Source organism: Canis lupus, chromosome 36, assembly GCF_011100685.1.
Source record: "Canis lupus familiaris isolate Mischka breed German Shepherd chromosome 36, alternate assembly UU_Cfam_GSD_1.0, whole genome shotgun sequence".
NCBI classification, from domain to species: Eukaryota; Metazoa; Chordata; class Mammalia; order Carnivora; family Canidae; genus Canis; species Canis lupus.
The window spans coordinates 1,693,785-1,717,435 of record NC_049257.1 but is presented as its reverse complement, the minus strand read 5'-3'; the positions used below and the strand labels follow the sequence as shown (position 1 = coordinate 1,717,435).

At 37.2% G+C, this 23,651-nt stretch overlaps 1 protein-coding gene across 1 annotated transcript; it reads right to left on the bottom strand.

Annotated features, from left to right (window-relative positions):
* Positions 1-266: 266 nt before the first annotated feature.
* On the bottom strand, positions 267-695 carry LOC488356 (40S ribosomal protein S17-like). The gene is given in 1 exon segment (XM_038584499.1): positions 267-695. A coding segment is annotated over 1 exon segment (387 nt). The 3' UTR covers positions 267-308.
* Positions 696-23,651: the final 22,956 nt, after the last annotated feature.

Genomic DNA, 23,651 nt, shown 5'->3' with positions numbered 1-23,651 from the left:
CTTGTTGCTGTTTCTGGGTCATTTTCATGACTAGTTGTGCGTGATGTGGTTCTTGGACTTGGCCATGTCTGCACCGAAGCACCTTGTGTTGGAAGAGAAAAAGAGAATTAGAATGTTTTAAAACCTATTTCTCCATGCAGTCATTTTTTTCCTTAAAAAAAAACTCACACAAAATTCCAAACACAGTGAAGACACAATAAAGATAAATGATTAGTCTCTAATCACATGTTTCTTCGTGTGTGTGTGTGTGTGTGTGTGTGTGTGTGTGTCCAAGGTTTATTGAAGATACTCCAGCACAGCAGAAAGATTCAAACAGCTCCCCGTGGTGTTTTGAAATTCATCCCAACTGTAGGCTGAGTGACCTGCAGGTTGGACAGGCTTCCAAAGTCCAAAAGTTTCAACATCTCCTGAGTGTCAGGATCTACCTCGATGATCTCCTGATCCAGGGCTGAGACCTCGGGCACGTAGGTCTCCTTCTTCCTCTCTCCCCCTCTTGCAACCGGGCCCTGCTGAATGCGCTTCGTCAGATGTGCGACATAGCCTGCGATCCCGTTGCGGAGCTTCTTGCTGGGGCTGATGGCAATGTCCTCGCACACGCGCTTATTGGTGTGGAAGTGGCTCCCCAGGCGCGGGTAGTGCTTCTCGAGGAATGACTCGGGCGCCGTCGTCAGGGTTTAGGTGCGCGCGCGGCCCATGTTGGCGGGTATAGTAAGGAGATAATCACATGCTTCTGTTTGGATGATCCTTTGGTTCTCCACATTGTTCAAATGGGAAATATCTTATTGAACATTTTACCTACAAACAATTCATGTGCAATTCAGGATGCCTTTAATCTAACCTCAGATTTTTTTTTTCTCTCTCACAATTAATGATGGAATCTAAGTCAAAAGGATGGTGGCGAATTTTCTACCTATCAATCATCTTCCAAGTTTTCCACCTCATGGTGTGATTGCTAAATGAGATTATACACATGAAAGCACTTTAAAAAGAGCTGCATAAATGTTAATTATCATTTCCAGAATTTTTTTTTCCCTAAATTTCAAGCTCTGCTACCTAACTAGATGCATGACTCTGGAACATCCTTGAAGTGATTGGCTAGATCTGGAGAGTTTTCCCAAGATTTCACATGACTGGGGCCTTCTTGTTCTTCATCTTCATTATCACCTTCTCAGGGAGGGTCTCCATGACTCACCAAAATACATTATTCACTCTTATTGTTCTCTTTCCCGGGACCTTATCCCTTTTTCCATCCAATTTGCCACAGTTTGCAGGTATATTTTAGTTTCTGTATGGGACTATAATGCCCATGAGGCCAGGGACCATATCCATTCCATTCACCACTGTATCCCCAACACGAATCATAAGGCCTGACTCAGAACAATGGCCAGATGGGGATAAAAATAATTCATCTCTTTACAGTGAACATTGTTATGATGATCAAACAAAATCATTTATGTATAAAAGTTTCACAAATTTACAGAAAATAGAGGAAATTTAAGGTGTTATAATTGTTTTGAGGAATAAGTTTAAGATACTAGTTATCACCAACCTATTCTCGACCAACCCCCCAAGGTAAAGGGCAAAGCACACAGAGGACGTAGACCCATAAATGCATATGCTTTACTATTTTGGTCTTTGGCTTAAAATGAGAGTGTGCAATCATGGACAAACATCGGGGTCACATGAAGAATACCTTTCCTAAGGTGAGAGATGGTGAAAGAGATGAGATCTGGAATCAAAGCAAGACTAGTAGCTACTACTGCTTGTCCCCACCACCCAAGGCCCACCCAACCTTGAACTCTCCTGACTCAGATAGAAAAAGTCATTGTCCAGAGCAAAACATCAGTTAACATGAGCTGTTTCACACACAAATGAAACACATTCTGGTCCCCTATAACTTCTAGTGAGGAAAAGCCTCACTAGAATAACATACTTCCTTCCATTTTGAACTTGTCTGGATCATCCTCTTTGGTAAACTAATGTATAAATACACAGTGGTGTATACACACACACACACACACACACACACACACGTACATTGCCTACAAATATTTAAATATCTTTGTGTGTTTCATACTTATACAAAGATATGAGAAAATTGAACATTTTCAATATCTGTCTAGATTTTCTCAAGTTTTTTGCTTTATTTGTGAGTCTCCATCAAAGAAATATGCACAGAGTATTTGTTTTGCCTGTTGATTATCATACAAATGCTGGACAATCAAGAATCTCCATTCCTCTTTAATTCTGCAATCAACTGTTGCTACTAACTGCTAGCACCAGAAATGCACTTTTCTCTATTTTACATTCCATAGCAGAAAGAGGGAAAATAAGAGGAATTACATAAACTATTTGGGTTTTTGGAGACCAGGGAGCGACTTACAGATTTGGGATTCAGCATTAATGACTCTGCATCCTTCTGGGGTAACTTCCGGTGTTACAATCACAGACAACATTCACTATCCTGTCCTGAACATTCAGGAACTCAAGTTTAAATTTTTATTTCTATTTATATGTTGGCAGATGTAGATATTTTAGTCAAAATTAAATGCATATTCTAAGGCAAGGAAGTATAATTAAAGCCAAGAAAAGGAGAGATCACTTGTGGTTTGTATGAACAGGCGACACATGTTAAAGATGATGGATAGTGATAATTTAGTCTGGAATGTCAAGTCTCATGAGATCTCATCAAGTGTATGTCAAGATGGGGGATATTTTAATACTTGAGATAAATTTCTGGTGATTTCCTTCAGGGATATACAAGCATCTAATTTAATATATGAAGAAGAGTAGAAATAAAGAAGGTCATAAAGGTAATTTCAGTCCAAATGTGGATGTTCTTTAATATCAAGTGAAAATGTAACACTTAAAATAAGAAACAATCGATCCCTGCCAGGTTTTAAGCAACAGAGTAACACAGTTAAAGCTTTAGTGAGATTTGTGTCACAACTATAAGTTAAAGTGAAGAGCAACCAGAAACAGAATTGAGGTTTTTAAAAAGCTAAGAGGTTAAGTTATAGGGCCAGATAAGAATGGCTAAACCAAGAATTGTAGCTGTTCAAATAGTCTAAGACAGAAGAACTACCAAAAGACTTTTCATTAGAAATGTGTCTCAAGGTTATATGAAAATAAAGCTAAAATTTCATAAATTTGCTGAAATTATGATGGACCTCCAAATGAAGCATTTAAGTTTCTGCCAGCCCACGAATATGAGCAATCCAACAATTGTCATGAATTGAGGCAAAGTCGATGCCAGTATATACCATTATGTTCTGAGAAAAACATAATTAAAGAGACACAAGAGAATGATATACAAATCAAATGAGAAATATGATAGAAATGGAAACAGTTCTAGACTGTGAGTCAATCTAGACTCAAAAATCATTCAGTTTCCGTGGACTTTAGTTCTGTGATTACATCATAATAAGTGTGGATATGCGTCCTACATGGCCCCTTCCAGTTTTCTTAAACCCTATCATCTATGACTCAAGAATTGGGGATTTCAAACTAGATACCATATAATACTGTTCCCAGCTATAAAATGATATTATTCCATAAATCTATATGTTTACATGTTCTGAAAATGTTTAAATCTCCTGTTTTCTTAACTATGATTATATTTACCAATAATTGGATTAACCCTAATTGACATTTCGTTGGTTGTACACACATTTTGGGAAAATGCTGAGGTGATTGTTTTCCACCATTAAATTCAGTCATGTCCCTCTTACCAGCTTCATCACGTTATAGTTGACATGCGATGAACTGCACATCCTTAAACTCTATAGTTTGATAGGTTTTCACAAATTTATTCACCCATGAGACCATTACTACAGTCAAGATAATGAGATATCCATCACCTTAGGAAATTTCCTTGAGACTCTGCATGGCTTTCTCCTGTCCCACCCTCCACTTCTTTTGGACGTTGGGGTTATTTCCAGTTTGGTGATATTGTAAATAAAGTTTCTGTGAATACGTGTATACAAATATTTATATAGACGTATACTTCTGGTTGCATTATTTTCCACAAGAAATCAATCATCCTTGTCTTTGTTCCTCTGTACATAATTTATCTATGACTGCTTTTAAGATTTTCCCTCTACTATTGGTATGTGCAATTTTATTATGATTTATCTTGATGAAGTTTCCATCCTATTTCTTGTACTTGGGGTTCATTGAGAGTTTTGAATCTATAGATTTATAGTTGTGGTCAAAGTTGGAGAGATTTTGGCCACTACTTCCTCAAATATTTTGTTTGTCTCTTCATTTCAGCTCAGCTCATGATCTCAGGGTTCTGAGATGGTGCCCCGTGTCCGGCTCTGGACTCAGCGTGGAGTCTGCTTAAGACTCTCTCTTCCTCTCCCTCTGCCCTTCCTCCCTTTTCTCTTCCCTCTTTCTCAAATAAATAAGTAAATATCTTTTTTAAAAAAGAGAGAGAAAGAATTCCAGAGAAATGGAGAAAGTTCCAAGTATTCAGATGAGTACTAATCAGTAAATGTATGTGAGAAAACCACCCAAAAGGATTAGAGGGAACAATAACAAGACATCCCACAGGGCTTATAGGTTTGCAAATAGAATTAGTGCAGAATATAAATTTGAGTTTATTAAGATAGAGTCAAATGCTGCCTTGAGTTGTTAAACCTTCCACTGTATCTTAAACATGATTCAATTTGAAAACCACTTCTCTTTATATTAGATTTTGAGTGGAATTTGCTTTTGTAAGATGAAGATCGTTGCATCTACTGTGGGCTTTGAAAGAATATTACATTCCAGCTACTTAACGGACTCCTTCAGCACGTATATACATGTTTTAGAAACTATCTTAAAGAAATGCAAACAAACATTTTCGTTTGTCTGTCTTTACTTTGTACTTAAGATTTTCATGCCACATCTTAGTATCACATTTTAGATCAGTATTGTAACTTGCAAATTCTCCTCAAGTTTTTCTGTACTTGATTCTACAACACTAAGAAACTCCATACTTTTATTAGAAAGGTTGCACACATCTGCATTCCAGTCTTTTCATAGTACCAGAATGTCCTTGTATTTATTTATTTATACCACTCAGGATTCCCTACTGTTTCTGTATTAACAATGTGACAATAACTGAGTTGTTTTATCTTGCTGTGTTTGCCCCTATGCTACTTAGAGAAAATTGTTCTTATTCATTAAAAAATGGAAAGAAAAATATCTTCTATTCAAATTTCTATAGTATAAAAAGAATATCTGTGTACTTTGAAACTGGTTTTAAAAAGTTGAAGCATGTACCTAATGAGAACCAGGAACAGAGGAAATGGAGCCTGGCAGACATGAGATGTCATCAAAATAAAATTAATTAAATGTGACTCTTCCTACTCTCAGAGCAACAGACTTGAGAGTAAGGAAGCAGCTAAAGGAGTTAGCCCAGCTCTCCAAAGTGAGTCTGCTAGGACACTGCAGAGTGAGCTTCAGGGCTAGGCCCTGAGAACCAGGGCAGTTCTCACAATAATGTACCCACACACTGGCTCCCTCCCAGACCCTCTCTCTCAGATATAGTAAATTACTTTATGATAATCAAAAACTGTGTCAGAGAAAGAACATGACTCTTTACAGACTAAGAAATAGACCCCATTGCCCAGAAGGCTCAATATACCTCTTTCTCTACACATGCACAGGCAAAAACAATGACCATTTTTGAGAAAAAGTTTCAACAGAATAGAAGAGACTAGGGACGCCTGGGTGTCTCAGTCAACAAAGCCTCCAACTCTTCATTTCAGCTCAGGTCATGATCTCAGGGTCCCACATTAGGGGGAGCCCCCTTAAGAGATCCTCCCAGTGTGGAGTCTGCTGAAGATTCTTTCTTTCTTCTCCTTCTGCCTCTCCCCGCCACCTTTCTTCTTCTCCCTTTCTCTCTCTTAAAAAAAGAATTAAAGAGACTAATCAATATTAATAAACTGAAAGACTAACTCCACAGTAACAGAATTAATATAGAAAAGACTTAAAATTAATAAAATGGATGTTCTTGGAAATGATTCAAGAAGGAATCACATTCTGAAAATTTCAAAATCTAAAAATCAAAAGAAAATCTTCAACACGCAAACTTTTAAAAAAGATATTAGATCCCCATGTCACACCTAACATGACAACCAACACAACAGATAGATGCTGACCGAAATACCTTAAAAAAAAAGTAAGCCATGTAACAACAGAGAGCATTCAATTGCACTGTATCCATTCTTTCATTGCTGAATTCCCAGCATCTAGAAAAGTGTCTAAGAAACAGTAGATGTTCAATGGATAATAAGCAAGTTAATGAGTTTGTTACAAACCTTAATTTCAGTTGGTTTATGACCCAATTCTTTTCACTTACAATGAAACCAGAAAAGTTGAACCAGAGAATCTCTGTACTTGGGGGCATTCACAGTGAGTAGTCACCAATGGAATGAAAATAAAGAGCTGTGGAAATCTACACACTGAGCAGTAAGACCACAGCAACTTTCCCTCAGTTTTTCTCAGGAACACCAGCAGTCAAGTACCCATCCTTCCCTCATGAACTACCATTGATTAGGAAATTGAAATATTCATTTCTGCAAATGAATGAATGAATGAATGTCCCCAAGCTAAAATGAATGTCCCTAAACTAAAAAGCCCTCTGCATTGACATGTGGATTTCTTGCGAGGAAGAAATTGCTTTGCCTCCTCCACAACTTGGTGAGTAGTGAAGCTCACTACTCACACCCAGAGCCACCAATCAGATTGTTGGTGTCCACCTACTGAAACGAACACAGTCAAATTTCACCTGACTTTTGGAGAAGTCCATGTCAGAGATTCCAAAAATTATGAAGAAAGAAAGAAAGAAGAAAGAAAGAAAAAAAGAAAGAAAGGAAGAAAGAAAGAAAGAAAGAAAGAAAGAAAGAAAGAAAGAAAGAAAGAAAGAAAGAAAGAAAGGAAAAGAAAAGAAAAGAAAAAAGAAAGGAAGGAAAGAAAGAAGGAAGAAAAATAATGAAAGGAGGAAAGAAAAGAAAAAAGGAAAAAAGATGCATGGACAATGTAGAGAGCAAAAGAAAACCTCAAAAATCTATACTGTGTCCAAGTCCCTCCATAAAATAAAGCAAGGATGCTATGGGGAAAAAAAAGAGAACAAAAAAAAAAGTAAAATATGGATAATAAAAATTTTAAAATTGAAAGCTAATAAAACAGCACTCAGAAAATCTTTATGAAAATTTTCAAGCTCTACAATGTGATAGATGGTTGAAAAAAAACAAATTAGAGGACCGACCCATGCAATGTTAGGATAGCTGAGGCACCATCAAACCAACCATACTACGTGTTTGTCTTTATTTTATAAAGATTTTATTTATTGATTCATGAGAGACACAGAGAGAGAGAGAGAGAGAGGCAGACACAGGCAGAGGGAGAAGCAGGCTCCACGCAGGGAGCCCCATGTGGGACTCGATCCCAGGACCCCAGGATCACGCCCTGGGCTTCTGGGGCCACTGAGCCACCCAGGCGTCCACTCCCTGGGGTTGAAGCCTAGATTCTCAATTTATCAGCAGACTTACCTTACTAGTTACATGACATTGGAGGTCAGTTATTTTACTTATAAATTAGAGATCATAGTTGGATCTTCTTCATATGATTGTAAGAAATTAAATGTTAATATTAGCAAAGTTCCAAGATTAGACCTGATAAGTTAAAAATAGCATATCACGTTTATTACCGATGGGTATCACTTTATCCCTTTGGTGACCTTAGTTTTTCTTGAACAGAGTAAGGTTTGTGGAGGCATGCTTCTGACATCATTTCAGTTCTGTTCAAATATTATCTCTTTAGTGAGGCTTCCCTAATCATCCTGTCTAAAATATAGCTCCAGATTCTCTCTCTTTATCTAACTTTATTTTTAGTTGTATTACATATATATATGTATAGATAAAATATAAATTTTACACTTTCAACTTGAAAGTGTATTATAAACATACCTATTTATTTGGTGATTTTTGTTCTCCATAACTGGAATATATTTTCCACGAGGCAGAAACTTTATCTTTTGCGTTTATCCCTGTGTCTTCAATGCCTAGAAAAGTTCCTGGCACATAGTAGGTGCTCAATAAGTCACTGCTTATCATTGCATAGCAGAGTGGTTAAGAATTAAAGCTTTAGAATGAACTTACCTGTGTTCAAATTCCGCCTCTGCCATTTAGCAGCTCTGTGGTCTTTAGTAATTCACTTAACTTACATGCCACTCATTTAGCAAAATTAGGATAAAAATAGCAGCACCAATTTTTAATGTTGTGATGTCTCAATACGTATAAAACTCTTGGAAGTCTGTTTGGCACCTATCACTGATAGATGTCAGCTATTATTATTTCTAACCTATGCTAAAAGAATAGAAGCATAAATGATTTTATGAATGAATAAAGAAATGAAGAGTATAGAGGAAAGGGGACTTTCATTTGTGCACTGCCCTGCTTAATTCTTTTATGACAATCATGTTGTTCTTTGCTACTTTTGTAATGCTTAGAAAATTAATTTTAACATTAAGGAAAATACGGAGTATTTGTGTATTGGGGTTTTTTTCCCCTATAGAAGAGAAAGCATATGGTTTAAGATGTCTTTCCCACTTCTCTGTGTTCTCTGCCAAAAACATACTGCCCTCAACCTTGAAGTTCATTTCAGGTTACTCAAAATGAGAAAAACAGCTGTGCAAATATGCCAGTCATTCACTTTTACTGTTTTCTCCCCAAACTCATAATCCAAAGTTTGCCCTTCTGTGCCCTGCTTTCTAATTTGAGAGGCTGAATTCTGTGGACTGTGTCACTTCCACTTTTTTTACTATCAGGCTCCAGTTGGACTCCACAAATAAGAGACACTGATAGGATATCAGAGAAAAGGAAGAGAGAGCATAAGGAGGGTGAGCTGTGTCCCCTCATCTCCGCTCGGGGAAGCAGCAGTGCCAGTGGCCATCGCCCCTCTTCTAAAGACCCACGTTCCACTCACTCTCTGTCCCTTGTCCTTGCCATGTAAAGAACTTTCCCAAGGTTTCATACAACCACTTACAAAACCATAGAATTATTTTTTCCTGGTTCAATAAAGAAGATCTTATAATAAAAGCTGAAAGTGGAAATGCAAAATTATTGTTCTATTTTTAACAAAGAACTAGATAACTGAAAAAACTAAACTAAATATACTAAGTGGTAAATTTTTAAAAGAGTAAGTAATTAAAACCTCCATAAATAAAATTAATACATATTTTGCTCCGTTATTTAAGAAACATATCAATCTAGTTTTACAGGCTGATTAAGTATCTATACTCAAAAGAGTCTAAAATTTTTATAAAGGTACCCTCAGAGGAACAGGAATATGGCTAAATATACATACTCAACCAAAAATAATACAAGTAATCATTAAACGGATGAATACTTTTATTCACTTTTTAGTTTCCAAAGATTTTTCACTACAAATTCATTTCACATTGATGTCTTTAAAATACAGACTTGGATGTTTATTTAGAGTACAATAACTATCAGTGTCAAATGTTTTATTCCTTTCTAGTTATTCATTCCTTAGAGCCTTTTTTTCCCCCCTCAAAAAATCAGGTAGGCAGGGAAGACAGTGCACACGGTGAGTAGGAGGGAAAGGATCGGTGTAATCAAAATACAAAGTTCCCTGTTTGGCCCTCGCTGAAGCTGGCATTAAGAGAGTTTGAGTAGTTATTTTCATCTTAAAAATGCATACCCAGGACACTTAACATTTTGCTAGATAGAGGAATGTTCGAACATTTTTATGCCAGGTTATTTTTCCCCTATGATTGTCAATTGCAAATTGTCATCCAAAACGCCAAAGAATTGACTCCTGAGAATTTAGCTAAACCTAATTTCTTTCCAGAGATTTTTAGCAGAACGGTTTGTGGACTTAATCACAAGCAAAGCTCTCATTTATAATATGGTTCGGTGGAAATGGCCATCTTCCACCCACCCTCACTCCGCTTATAATGACCGATTAGGAGAAGCCTCAGGAAATGAGGAGCGAGAAACGCAGAACAAAGAATAAGGATGGCTGTGGATTGTCCAACAGAAGCTGAATAGTCTTCTTCACTGGACGGCTGCTACCTCCGTGCATTGAGGGCTGGGGGTGAATGTGAATGGATTTGTCACATGCTGGGGACACCTCATGAAACATGATTTTCTGACTGTCGGTCAAGAAATATAAGGGGAGTGGAAGGTACAGGCTTCCAGCTATGGAAAGACTAGGCCACAGGAATACAAGGCACAGCCTGGGGACGGAGTCCAGTCAGTGGAAGAGCCTTGTATGGTGACAGACGGCAGCCCCACTGTGGTGAGCACAGCATAATGCAGAGAGAAATTGAATCGCTCTGTTGTACACCTAAAACTACCGTAACACTATGTGTCAACTACACTTGAAAAAATACTTTAAAAGAATATACTGTATATTTAAAAGGCTTTGACTGAAATAATTTAATGAAAGGACTATTTGTAGGCTAATATTTACTATGAATGATGAGACACCCAGAGATTAGGAATAGCAGGAAGCCATTCAGCTGACTTCAGAAAGGTTATTTTTTGGTACTTACCTTTGCTAGTTATTTTCTTAATCAGTTGCATAATGCCCCATAGGAATCAGCATTAAAATACATGCATATATTTGTATTTTAATGAACAAAGCCTGGAGTGCATGAGGGAAAGAAGAAACAGATTTAGAAGGAAAAAGAATCCCACATGATAGAATGTGGTAGCACGTATAAAGAAGAAAAGGGAACATGTTCAGTGCTTAGGCCTGCTGCAAAAGGAAATGCAGAAGAAAGCAAAGTAAAACAGAACAAACAATCAAACAAGCAAAGAGGAGAGCTGGCTTAACAGTAGAAAATCACCTCGGTCACTATCCCCATAGGCCACTCTCAGTGGTAAGGAGCAGGGAGTGAGGAAGAGAGTCTGGATACCTGAATCACTTATAACATTCTTTTTTTTTTCCAGGTGCAGAAGCAGAGAGTCCAAGAGAGGGCCTGCCTTACAGTGCAGCAGTTGCTAGGGGCGTGGTGACAGTGGAGGGGCCCAAGAGAGCCGGTTAGAGGGCGCTTCCATCACCCCCTTAGTTCACTGGCACCTTGCAGTTCATTCCTATAGCTGAGAAAATCTGATAAAAAAGAAAGGATGGAAAAAAGGGAGAGAGGAAGGAAAGAAGGGAGAGAGGGAGGAGGAAGGAAGGAAGGAAGGAAGGAAGGAAGGAAGGAAGGAAGGAAGGAAGGAAGGAAGGAAAAGAATGAACACTTGAAGCCTCATCAGAAATACAAACCCTAGTGTAAGAATTTCATCCAGTGCCTTCTGGATGAAAAAGTTTTTGACAGACCAAGGATGGAGAAAATAAGAAAGAAATATAATACTGAGTGTCTGGAAGAGTTTGAAGTGGGAGGGCAGCCAATGTGGCTGGGGAGAAAGGCAGAGAAAAGTGCAAATTTGGATGCCAAAGATAAAATTGGCTTCTTTCTAACTTTGCCTAAAATGACATAATAAAACCTTATCCCAAGCACATGCAACATCTGACCACCTTGGGATGAGAATTGCCTGAAAAAGACAGAGGCCTGTATGTGCTAAGCAGAGTGCTAGAAAAGCATTCCTGTCATTCCACAGTTGTTTCTCGGGTCTACCCCCGGGAACCGCGGGACATTTCCTGTAACTGTCTCTGGGCTCTGTTTCAAAAATACCTATTACATGGCATGCTTCCAGGGTCAAACTTTCATCCTCCCAATTCTCTGACATTTTCTGCAGAAATTTGACTTTACGGATCTTAGTATCATTGCAAATTCACAAAATTTACTGAACTAGTCAGAAGGACACAAAGCGATGGCATTAATTCATTCCCCATCCGGAAGGGGACCATAGGCCAAATCAACTGGATTCAATGACTGGGGTACCTGTTGTTTCACTGGTTTTGACCAACCCTCTGCAGCTTGCTAGCTGGTCCCGTGTCCCTCATACTGCAATGGGTTCCGGCGGTCCTCAGGGAGTCTCTAGAATGAGCTACTGTCACACTCAGCCTTCTACCAGTTCCGCGGATTTGGTCAAATCACCTGCTGGGTTCCAATTTTCGATTTCTTCAGCGAGATACCTGACTTCGGTCAGTTGTTTTGCGGCTCCAACAAGAGGAGCTTGAACCTGCAATAAACCATTGAAGGTTATCAGGGGAAGAAAGAACCTGTGGCCTCGAATCGAGGCGCCCTTAGGAATATGCTAGGCCACAGCAGAGAGTAACACAGGAGAACCCAACATAAAAGGAACAGACTGGAACACGAAGTCTTTAGTTCTAAGAACCCTTGTGAATTCTTAGAAGTGCATGCCTCAGTTTCCTCCTGCAGTTAGACCTGCACGCAGAGTTGAATATAAACTACCGCAACCAACCCAAGTCCTCAACTTGCCTCTCTTCCTACACACTAGGTTTTTGGTTTGGAGACTGAACATCCATCTATTTGCCCAACTTTCAAGTACTGGAATTATCTTTAATTTCTGATTTTCTTTGAATTCTCACATCCATTCACGCATCAAATGTTGTCAGTTCTGACTCCTACATACCTCCAGAATCCGTCCTCTTTTCTATTTTCACTTCCATGTCTTTAATTTGTGCCCATCTCATCTCTTACCTAGATTATTCTAATAGCTCTCCAAGTAGTCTCATTCTATGCCTGTATCACCTTCACACTGCTTACCAGAATGGATTTTTTTTTTTTCAAAGAAAGAAGTTAATTTGTAAAAATCTCTTATTTTAAATAAGCCAAAGAGATAAAATTCTAAAATATAGCAAGCAAATCTAGTCCTTTCAGGCTCTGGCCTGTTTCTATTTCCTATAAACATCCTTACATACCCCCATAGATGCCTTAACATCCCACATGTTGTTGAATGAGTCATTTTCTCTTGCTCACTCTTCTGCCTGGAATCCTTTTTTCCCCTCTTGTCCACTTAGCATACATTTACTCATTCTTCGAGATTCATCTCAGGTATCACTTTTCCAGTTAAGCCTTATCCTGAGCCACTTTTTTCCAGTCAGAGAAAAATGACCCCATCTCTTGGCTTCCCAAGAATCACAGGCATGAATCTATTAAATAGTTCCTATGGTATTAGTTAAATTTGTCACATGTAAAAGTTCATTTCCCCAGGCTCGAGCTATAGGGATTTATGGGCCACATCTTATTCTTGTGTTTTAACACATTGCTTCATGTGGACAGTAAGGATGTCATGACTATTTCTTGAGAGTGATATCTGAACTCTACGCAAACCTAAGGTAGTTTTGCAGATACTGTGACTTTCTAAGTTGGGTTGATATTCTTTTATTGTGTGTACTGTTTCGTTACTTTTGAATCTCCTTTATGAATTCCTACATTTTAATTTCTTATTGTCCTAAGCTTCTTAGGAATATGAGTCCATTATGATAAACTGTTTTATTTACACAGACCCTCGCATAGCACTAGATTGCCTGTCGACTCTCAGATCAGATACCTTGCCTGGGGCATCTGAATGGGGGCATTGTCAATGATCAACATTTCCAACCTCTGAAATTAGAACTAGCTGAAGAGAGAAAGAGAGAGTGAACTTTAAAAAGATGTTTGCCCGAGAATCATCTGGTAAGAAGCCATTTCTGGAAAATAATCTGTGCTAATGAGAAAAAGAAGTGAAGAAAAAGTGGGCTGTGAACATTGCTATTTTCAGCTCTTTGTTTTGCTTTCAGCAAGGTGTCTTCTAATCCTTGCCATGAATATTGTACACGCTGTCTGGGTTGCATACTCTGAGAAGTGCGAATGAAATCATACCAAGCCCCAGCCGCATGATACGTGTAGGAAGAATAACCTAAATCATTAATGTAAAGGCCATACCTCCAGAGATAGTTCTGCTGAACACAAAAGACACATTAATTTGTTTTATTAATTTGGACATGCAAAGCTCCAAAAGGGACACTGCAAACTGAATAAACAAGCAAAAATATGGCAAACCATGAACACATAATTTCAACTATTAGCCATTCTGTGTTCAGATGCTAAAATGAAGGGATTAGAGGATACAAACTCCTACACTGCCTCTGGAAAACTCAGAAAATTGCATCCTGCATTATTTTTTTCATGTTCTCTATTTTTATTTTTAATTTTTTAATTTAAACTCTAGTTGGTCAACATACAGTTCAACATGGGTTCAGGAGTAGAGTTCAGTGGTTCATCATTTACATCATCCTGAGTTAATTAAACAAATAATAGGGGAAATCTTTTGCAAACACAATGTCATGAATTTGAGGAGACTGAGTGTAAGAAAACTTGCCATTTATAACTTTTGCCTTAAATCATTTTCCTCAAGTCAAAGTAAGAAAACCCAAGTCTCTTACTATCTTCTTATTTTTCCATTCCCTTAGCATTCACAAAGAAATAAATAAGTAGCTACTCAACCTGCTTTAATATTTCATTTTGTACAATTTTGCTTCACTATACATATTCTAAATAAATAAATAAACAAATAAATCACACTGAATCCATTTTCTCCTTACACAAAATATCTAAATAAAAGACTTTTCCTTTTTATCTCTTTGTCATTCATATTGTGCCACAAACTGTGCTCTAAATGACACAACCCCAGAACACACTGAAGCATAGCTAATCACTTTGTATTTAGATATAGTCTCACCTTTTAAAGCAAAGAAATGGAATTTTCTCAGATATGTCTTCTAGAATGCCAACCTGTTCCATACTTGTTACAGAACCTACTCTAATTTGGTGAGCTTCTTCAGTGTTATGTAGCCAAAATGTAAGACGTCTTAGTTCAGGTTTTTCTCCAGGTGAAGTGATCATTTAAGATAGAAGCATTTTAATGTATAGATCTGGGAAGTTGATGGATAACTATGTTGCCCTAAGAGTCACTAAAAATCAAGTTGTTCCTGGTTATCTTTATCTTTCTTTATAAGAAAAAGTACAGGTTGATGGTGTGCACCAGATACTGTCGTTCTGCTTCATGTGAGGATAAAGGATTTTCATGCACAAAAAGCCAGAATTGTCATTGTTATTAGATTCATAACCCTTATCTCTATACTCAGCAAAGAGCATTTCTGTGTCGTAACTACCTAGATAATCTTAACATAAGATTATCTTATCTTTTTACTAAACTCAAAGATGGAGAAATTTCTGGTGTTTAGTCATTGTAATAATTAACATACCAGCATACCGTCCGTACATATAACTCATACCTTGCAGATAGCATAGTAACAGGCAGATATTACACCTCAGTATAGATGTTATAAGGTATGTATTATACATATCATTCCGGTCTTATATTTGTTCAGATGAGAAAACCGCAAGCTCCAAATTTATGTAACGTGATGGACATTATGGAGTATAGAAGTGGTGAGCACAAGGCTTAAATTAAACTCTTCTCTTGGATCTATACAGTCCGGTGGGAGAGCCACTAGCCACATGTATCTATTGAATACGTGATACATGGTGAGTTTGAATTGAGATTTGTTACAAGTGAAAAATTCCCATTAGATATTGAAAACTTGAGATGAAACAAAACTTGTTAAATAGCTTAATAATTTGTATATTGATTGCATGTTAAAATAAAAATCTTTTTATATATTAGGTTAAATGAAATATATTCTTAAAGTTTATATCACTCACTTTTTTTCCATCTTTTATATCACAGCTATATTAAAAAATTTGGAATTCCACATGTGACTCACATTTTGACTCATATTATATTTGTATTGGACAGCATTGTATGAGACCATACTGTCTACACCTCCGCAAGAAAATTCTCATTTGATTACCTACTGGCATTTTTTTTGTACCTACTGGCATTTTAAGAGAAATAAAACACTAACAAAATTTGGTTGTAATTTCAGCCTCAAACTTACATATATGCTTCTGATTTATATGTACCCAAAGTGCTGATTACTCTAGAAAGAAAATCACTTTTCCCAAGAATGTGCTTCCTGGTCTCAACCTGGAGAGACATCATATTCTCTGCTCTGTATGGGATTTTTTTTTTTTTCTCTACAACGACTGTACTGGGCTGTACTATTGAGTATCATCTATTCTTGTAAGGATAATTTTTGCTTCAGAGCTCTCAACACCTGGATGCTCTGCATTACTGGACAGTTTCTCCAGGTAATCAAGAGTGTCTGGAATGAAAATCTCATATTGGAGGAAGGTCATAATCAAATGGTGAACGAGCAGCAGCAGTTCTCACACTTTGATGTCCATAACAATGATGAGGGCAGCCAATTAAAATGATCAATTCAAGGGTTTTACTTTCATGGAGTTTGACTCAAGAAGTTTGCATAGTATTGAAATGTTCATTTTTTCAGATTTCCCTAGTAATTCTGATGTAGACAGACCTCCCCTTGGAAGACGCTTCTCTAGACAAAGGGCTATGTATGCATCTGAAAGCAAGAACATAAATATCTTAACAAATGGTATAGATATCAGTCATCAGAACCCAGGTCTTATCTGTATGTATTTGTTTACAAAACTATCAACTTTTTATGCAGCCCTGACATGAATAATGTCATGTTGGGAAGTAAAAACCAATCAGAGATGGAATGATTATGGATAGATACAGAGGTTTCAAAGCCCTCGGTTTGTCAAAATGACATTTGAAAATGACAAGTCTTTTTTAATTTCTGAAATTTCAGTTTTACCATCTATCTGAAATAGAATTATTTGCATCACTAAAAAAATGCTGTAAATATTGTTATTTATTCTTTAAACTTTATACATGAATAATACTTTAAATAGATGGTTATTTTGTAAGATCCAGTAAAAAGCCTTCCTTGTAGTTTGGGGAAAAAATACAACTTAAGTAGAAATTCATCAGCAATCTGATATTTATTCTCTGACTCAGATCGTACACAAGAAACCTTTCAAAAACATAGAAATCGGATTGATACTTTGAAAATACATCACTTAATTGATAAAAGGATTTATATTATATTAATTATATTAGTTTTCAGATGATCAATCACTGATCTTGTCCTTTGGCATTTACTGAAATTTATCCGTGGGTATGTCCAGAGCCCAAAGCAATCTGTCCTTGCATTCCAGAGTGAATTCTTGAACTTTGCAATCTATTTAATAATGTCAATGGAATATTGAATTGGCAAAGATGTGGCAAGGGTATGCAGCAGTAGACATGATTGGTTTCTAACAATAAAAGATAAGTACTATGATACAGAAAAAACAAAGTAATTGCCTTTATATTAATTAAATTCCAGCAACCCATCTCATTCCCCTGTCATCCTATCATAGGGAGACAGAAAATGTTAAAGTAAATGTATCACAGCAATTCTTTCCCAAGAATCATCTTCAGTAGAACTGAGTGATCATAATACGTAAGGCATCTAAGTACATAATTATAGGAAAGAAGAAGTCATGGTCTGTGCCTTGCAGAATAAAGCCTGACATATAAAAAGTCATTTAGAATACACTCAGCATTCATTAGCACATTTGATGAATAAATGAATTAATGAGTAAACAAACAAACAAATGCAAATGTAAATAAACAGCTATGTCAAAATTCAGGGGAGAAGGGGCGCCTGGGGAGCTCAGTGGGTCAAGCGCCAGGCTCTTGATTTGCTCAGGTCATGATCTCAGGCTCCAGACGTGGAGTGTAAAGTCAGGTTCCATGCTCAGCGTGGAGTCTGCTGGGGCTTCCCTCTCCCCTTTTAGCCTCTGCCCTCATTCCATGCCCCACACACTCTCTTATCTCTCTCTAAAATAAACAAATGAAATCTTTTAAAAAAAATGTCAGGGGAGGACACATCCTTAACTAACAGCGCTCTGAGGATATGAAACATTACCTCTCAGGTATCAACAGCCACTCCCTATAGTTGTGGGGGAAAATTTTTGAATGCTAAATGTAATTGTCATAGACACAACTATGTGTAAATACTATACCACAGGCTGAAGTTTGTTATAAATAAAAAAGTAAAAACAAAAAAACAAAAACCCTCCACTTGGCCATCTATGAGAGTGGAGCCTGAGAAATTAAATAATTCACTCAGTGTCAAGTCCACTTTTAGAATGACAGGATGCAAAGTTTGATTTTTCATTACCGCAAAAGTCTAACAATACTCAATGCTTAAATTTGCAAATTTACTCTAATTATTAATGTGCCCTAACCAGCCAGAAATAAGACTAACAGCATCAGGACAATAAGAATGGGGAAACTAAAAAGAGGGGTCCATTGTGTGTTGAGGGCTTGCTATATGCCAGACCCTTTAATTTTGCTTATCTCAATTAATCCTAATACCAACATTGAGAGCTAGGCATTACTCTAATTTTTTAAAAGATGTTATTTATTTATTTATTTATTTATTTATTTATTTATTTATTTATTTATTTAATATTTATTTATTTATTTACAAGAGACACAGGCAGAGGGAGAAGCAGGCTCCCTGCAGGGAGCCCAATGTGGGACACGATCCCAGGACCCCAGGATCACTCCCTGAGCCGAGGGCAGTTGCTCAACCATTGAGCCACCCAGGCAACCCTATTTTAATTTTTGGCAATGAAAATTGAACTCCTATATTGTCAACTACCTAGTAAAGCTGTATGGTAAGTAAATGATAGGGTCAAAATATCAATTTTAATTCTTCAATTTCCTATGCTTTTTCTTTCCATTCTGCTGCCCCTCAAGAACAAGTATGACTTCACGACCATCTACATAATTTCTGACATTGCTGGTCTTTGTTTTAACTTTCATTCTACTCACAGAACCTGGTGCCTCCGAATATTATTTGCTATACAGAAAAGAAGAAATAATTGCATATAGGAAAATGTCCTAATGTTCAATCCAAACAAACTCTGTGTTCCAAAACCACATGGAAGGTGGAAGTGCAAGCAGGATGGGTCTATAAAGTAAGTAGAAAATTTTACTTACGTAGGCAGAGTTTGGAACAATCTATCAAAGAGCCACTTACCTTGCATGCATCCCCATGCTGATCCTATTCATTTCCCCAGAGCAAATTAGAGAGGCGAGAGGGAAATAAATAATTAGCAGTTTGGCCAGTTCCAGTAGATTTTTCCATGTAGTTATTTGTGTGTTTTCATTTCGCAGCAAGTTGGAAACTGTGAAATCAATCACAGAACCAAAACGAACATGTAGATAGGTGTCTCTAAACTGCTCACGTTCTGCATTATTTTTATGCAGTTACTGGATGTCTATAAAGAAGGGACCTACTTCATTGAAATGAAAGAGAACTTGCAGGGAGCGGGGAGAGTTGCAAGGGATGTAGGCATTTATGTTAAAGAGGGAGAAAGGCAACTGCTCTGAAAGAGCAAGCCCAAAACTAGTCTTGATTTGTACAGGTGACGAAAGGTATACAGTGGGTGTAGCTGAGAGAAGTCTAGGGATTGTGGGAGGCCATGAGTAGGAAAGTAGACAGTGTGTGCAGTGGGTAGCGAATCTCTGTGGAGAGATGCCTGGAAATCCCTTGCCTGCATCAGAATTCAGCTCCTCTGGAACTACTGAGAGGGGATGCTCTCTAGGTCAGCAAAGCTCAGACTATGTCCCTGCTGCGCACTTACTCCCACTGGGCCCTCTTATTGGCAACATGCCCTAGGAGCACCTCTGTTCTTGTGTTTGCCACACTTGATAGGAATCATTGATCTACACACTCACCTTCCCCCATTTAATTATGAACTCTTGAGAGCAGTGACCGTGTTTTATTTTTTGACTCACTTGATTCTCAAAACACAGTGCCTGGCGACATGGTTCTTCCAGCCACCAACTTTCCCTCTACTCTCACCCACACATACAGTCCCCATTAAGAATTAGCTACTAGTTTCCTGACTTGGTCCATGGTCTAGATCCTCAACCACGTACTTCCTTCCACTTTTACTCTCTTCATGTCTCCATGAACACCTTGGTGGCTGTCGTGTTGTTGTCTTTCTCTTTGGTCTGTGGTCTCACACATTCTGCTGTTACAAGTAGCCCTTTACACGGCGCCATAATGATCTCCTTCAATCATATTCCACTCGAGTTGGTACTTATGGCCTGAATTAGGTTGAGTTTGCACACGTGGGATGGCATTCCAGTGTCATCCACTCAGAATCTCTACGGGTTGGCCCATGAATTTGGCGTCAGTGACCAGGCTTGACTTACCCATAAGCGATAACCAGACATCTAGTTGGCACTCAAAAAATATCACTGGTAAGTTAATATTTAAAATGCAGGATGCCTTGCAAGGCTGGATGATGATGTCACACAATGAAACAAAATTAAAGACTGATGCAATTCTATGCATCTAACATTAAAATAGAAAAAAAATAAATAAAATAAAAAATAAAATAGATAAAAAGCTTAATTTATGATCCCAAAATAATTTTAAAATAATTTAAAAACATACTGGTCTTCCTTAATATAATAATTTCAGAGAGAAACTTCAAAAACATACACACGAGGCAAAACGACAAAAAAATCTGTCATCATTTTTGAAGATTCCTATGCTCAAGCACGGGGAATTATGATGTGAATTAAAATCTAAATTAGTTGTAATTTGCATGGGTTCACAAATCCTCATATGCAATTCCCAGAGCTGCATACAACAGCATTCCCAATATGGGCTCATCAAGCTGACTTGGTTTCTAGGGTGTCCCAGTGCTTGTTTTGGATTTGTTCACACGCAGATTCAGATGCATTTTAATCTCCAGCTCAGCCCATATGGTCACCCCATGAGCATTTGGAATAATTCTCAGGTACATAGTCACTCAGCCCTAAAACAAAAGTATGAACATGTCAGGCGTGTAACTTATTCATCATCTTTGATATAGTAATTCATGAACCTTAAATAAATGGTATAAACTCTATTGAAGCCTCTTAATTTTCAATTCCATTTAATAGCAGGATCAAAAACTGCGTGTGCTCTGAATGTGAGGGGCACACACGATTAGAGAATGGATACTCAGAAACGTTTTCACCACCAAGCTGAGGTAGGAAGCTTCCATCTGAGTAGGAGTTCAGGATCTGTTCTGTGATTTCTGTTGCTAGGCAACCGCTTCCTTTGTCTGCTTTGTTCAGAACAGTTGCTTTATTTATACTTGGTTTAAATGATGCAGATCATAATGTGGAATCATAAAGAAAATAGGAAGAAAATTTATATTAAAATTGTTCCAGAAAATTTGTAATTCTGTATGAAAACTAATGAATGTTGATGCAAATAGAGCTCCCACAAATATATATATATATATATATATATATATATATATATATATATATATATATATCCCAGCAGGCTCCATTTACCTGATACTTTTTGAATAAGCTACATGATAACCTAGAGTTAACTTTTGAAATAATCTATGACTGACCAAAATAAAACCAAGTAATTAGGCCATAAATAATATATTAAATCATAATAATAAATAAGATAAAATAAAAAATATCTTGAGGACAATTTGCAAGAAGAATTTGTTTAGTATGAGATGTCAAGATGATTTAGAGAAGATTAAAATGCACTAAAATTTTCAAAAATTAAAAAAATAAACTGAGAAACAAGGCAAAAGAAGTAAGAATATTAAGAGATACAGGAAAGGAAAAGTATGTAAACTTCCCAAAATTTTGAAATATGTAATACATTTCTCTGTATGTCTGATTTGTACATACTTGTAAGAATTGAACTAAATAATCTTTTTAATTGACAAAACTCTAATTTTGAACCTATCATTATGTGATTTTTTTAATGGTTGTGGTTTTTTAATAATAGATTTTTTAATGGTTGGTTTTTTAATAGTAGATTGTTATTTTAAAGGTGATTTTTAAATGAAGTAAAAACAAGGCTATATGCTCTGATCATGTTGTCACTTAAGTTTTGCCTATACTTTACATATTTTATTCTTTTTCTCATTAGCAAGTTCTTCAGTTTTTTTCTTCATGCAGTAGTAACAATAAACAACTGAGTGCCCACAAGGATCAGATATTTTCACACTTTACAGATCTTAGTTCATTTGATCTTCAGAGGACCCTAAGAAGAAAGTACTATTATCATCCTTGTTGTATAGATGAGAAAAATGCAACACAGAAGTGTGAAATAGTTTTCCCATAAAGACCCAGCAACTAGGTAGCAAAACAAGGATTCGAGCTCTCCTATTCTGAGGTGGATCTCACCTGCTGAGCCACTCATTATGAATTGTGATTTTTTTCCCCCTGCAACACAATTTTGTGATTGACTATTTTTTCTCTAAGTACTCATCTTGTTTTGGGTTTTCATAAAATAACCAGCTAACTCAATATCATCTATTTCCATCTATTTTTATTCTCAAGCTTATGCACCATGGGTTATAAAACATTTCAGCTGCTCCATCCTAGTTATAATGAGCCCTCCCTAAAATGTATCCCCTTCACATCATTAGCTTTCTTACCCTTCCTACTGTTGCTTACAGTAGTGAGTTCTCATATTGCTATAGACTTGCTTACTTGCATGGTTATAATGGGCTTCGGTTTCTCCATTATGCAGAAAAGTGATAAATGAATACTAAGAATTAAAGACCAAACATGTAGATGCAGACTATGCATGAAGTCTGACTATTGATATTGTTGCTAATGAAATTTGGGTTCTTACTAAAGTCTCAGCATGATTTTATGCCCCCATAATTACAAACTCTTTATTCTTTTTTACCCTACCTTATTATTCTTCTTCCATAAGAAAATCGTTAGACAAGTTTCCCAAGCAGTAAGTTAGTTGTCACAAAGGTGTTTGTTACCCTGATGCCTAAACAAACCTTGAATCTGAGAAGAGTAAAGTTTACTTTGACCTTACATGGAGGCAATACTGAAAGGAAAACATGAATGGGAAGAGTAGAGAGACTTTGACACCACCGGGATTTGTGGTTTCAAGGTTAAACTTCAGTGGAGTCTAGAGCGCTGTATTCCGTATGCAACTGGCTCCTGATGAAATTTTCATCCCTACATGAATAGGGCTCGAACCTTGGGTCTCAGACAGATAGAGAACAGAGTCTCAAATGTACATTGTGACCCCTTGCTTCTTCGTTGAACCAAGAAAGAAGAGCAAAATAAAACAAACCAAGAATTACTGGCCAGGATGAGGGGGCATGTAATTTTCTAAGGCTTATAATTTTCATGTGATTTCATCTAACATTGTTTTGAACCAGATGAAGATTATTTCAATTTGATTATAGTATAATGTTTGAGTATAAACTCTTCTCTATCAAGACTAGACCTATAGGGGCACCTGGGTGGCTCAGTGGTTGACCATCTGCCTTTGGCTCAGGTCATAATCCCAGGGTCCCAGGAATAGGTTCCTGCATCAGGCTCCCTGTAGGGAGGCTGCTTCTCCCTCTGCCTGTGTCTCTGCCTCTCATGAATAAATAAATAAAATCTTTAAAAATATATATACCTATAATGAAGTCAGTTTGTTATTAAAATTGTTATTGGGGATCCCTGGGTGGTGCAGCAGTTTAGTGCCTGCCTTTGGCCCAGGGCACGATCCTGGAGACCCGGGATCGAATCCCACATTGGGCTCCCTGCATGGAGCCTGCTTCTCCCTCTGCCTATGTCTCTGCCTCTCTCTCTCTCTCTGTGTGACTATCATAAATTTAAAAAATAAAATAAAATAAAATCTAAAATTGTTATTGGTGTGATTATTATCAGCCTTAAAGTAATAAGAAAAAT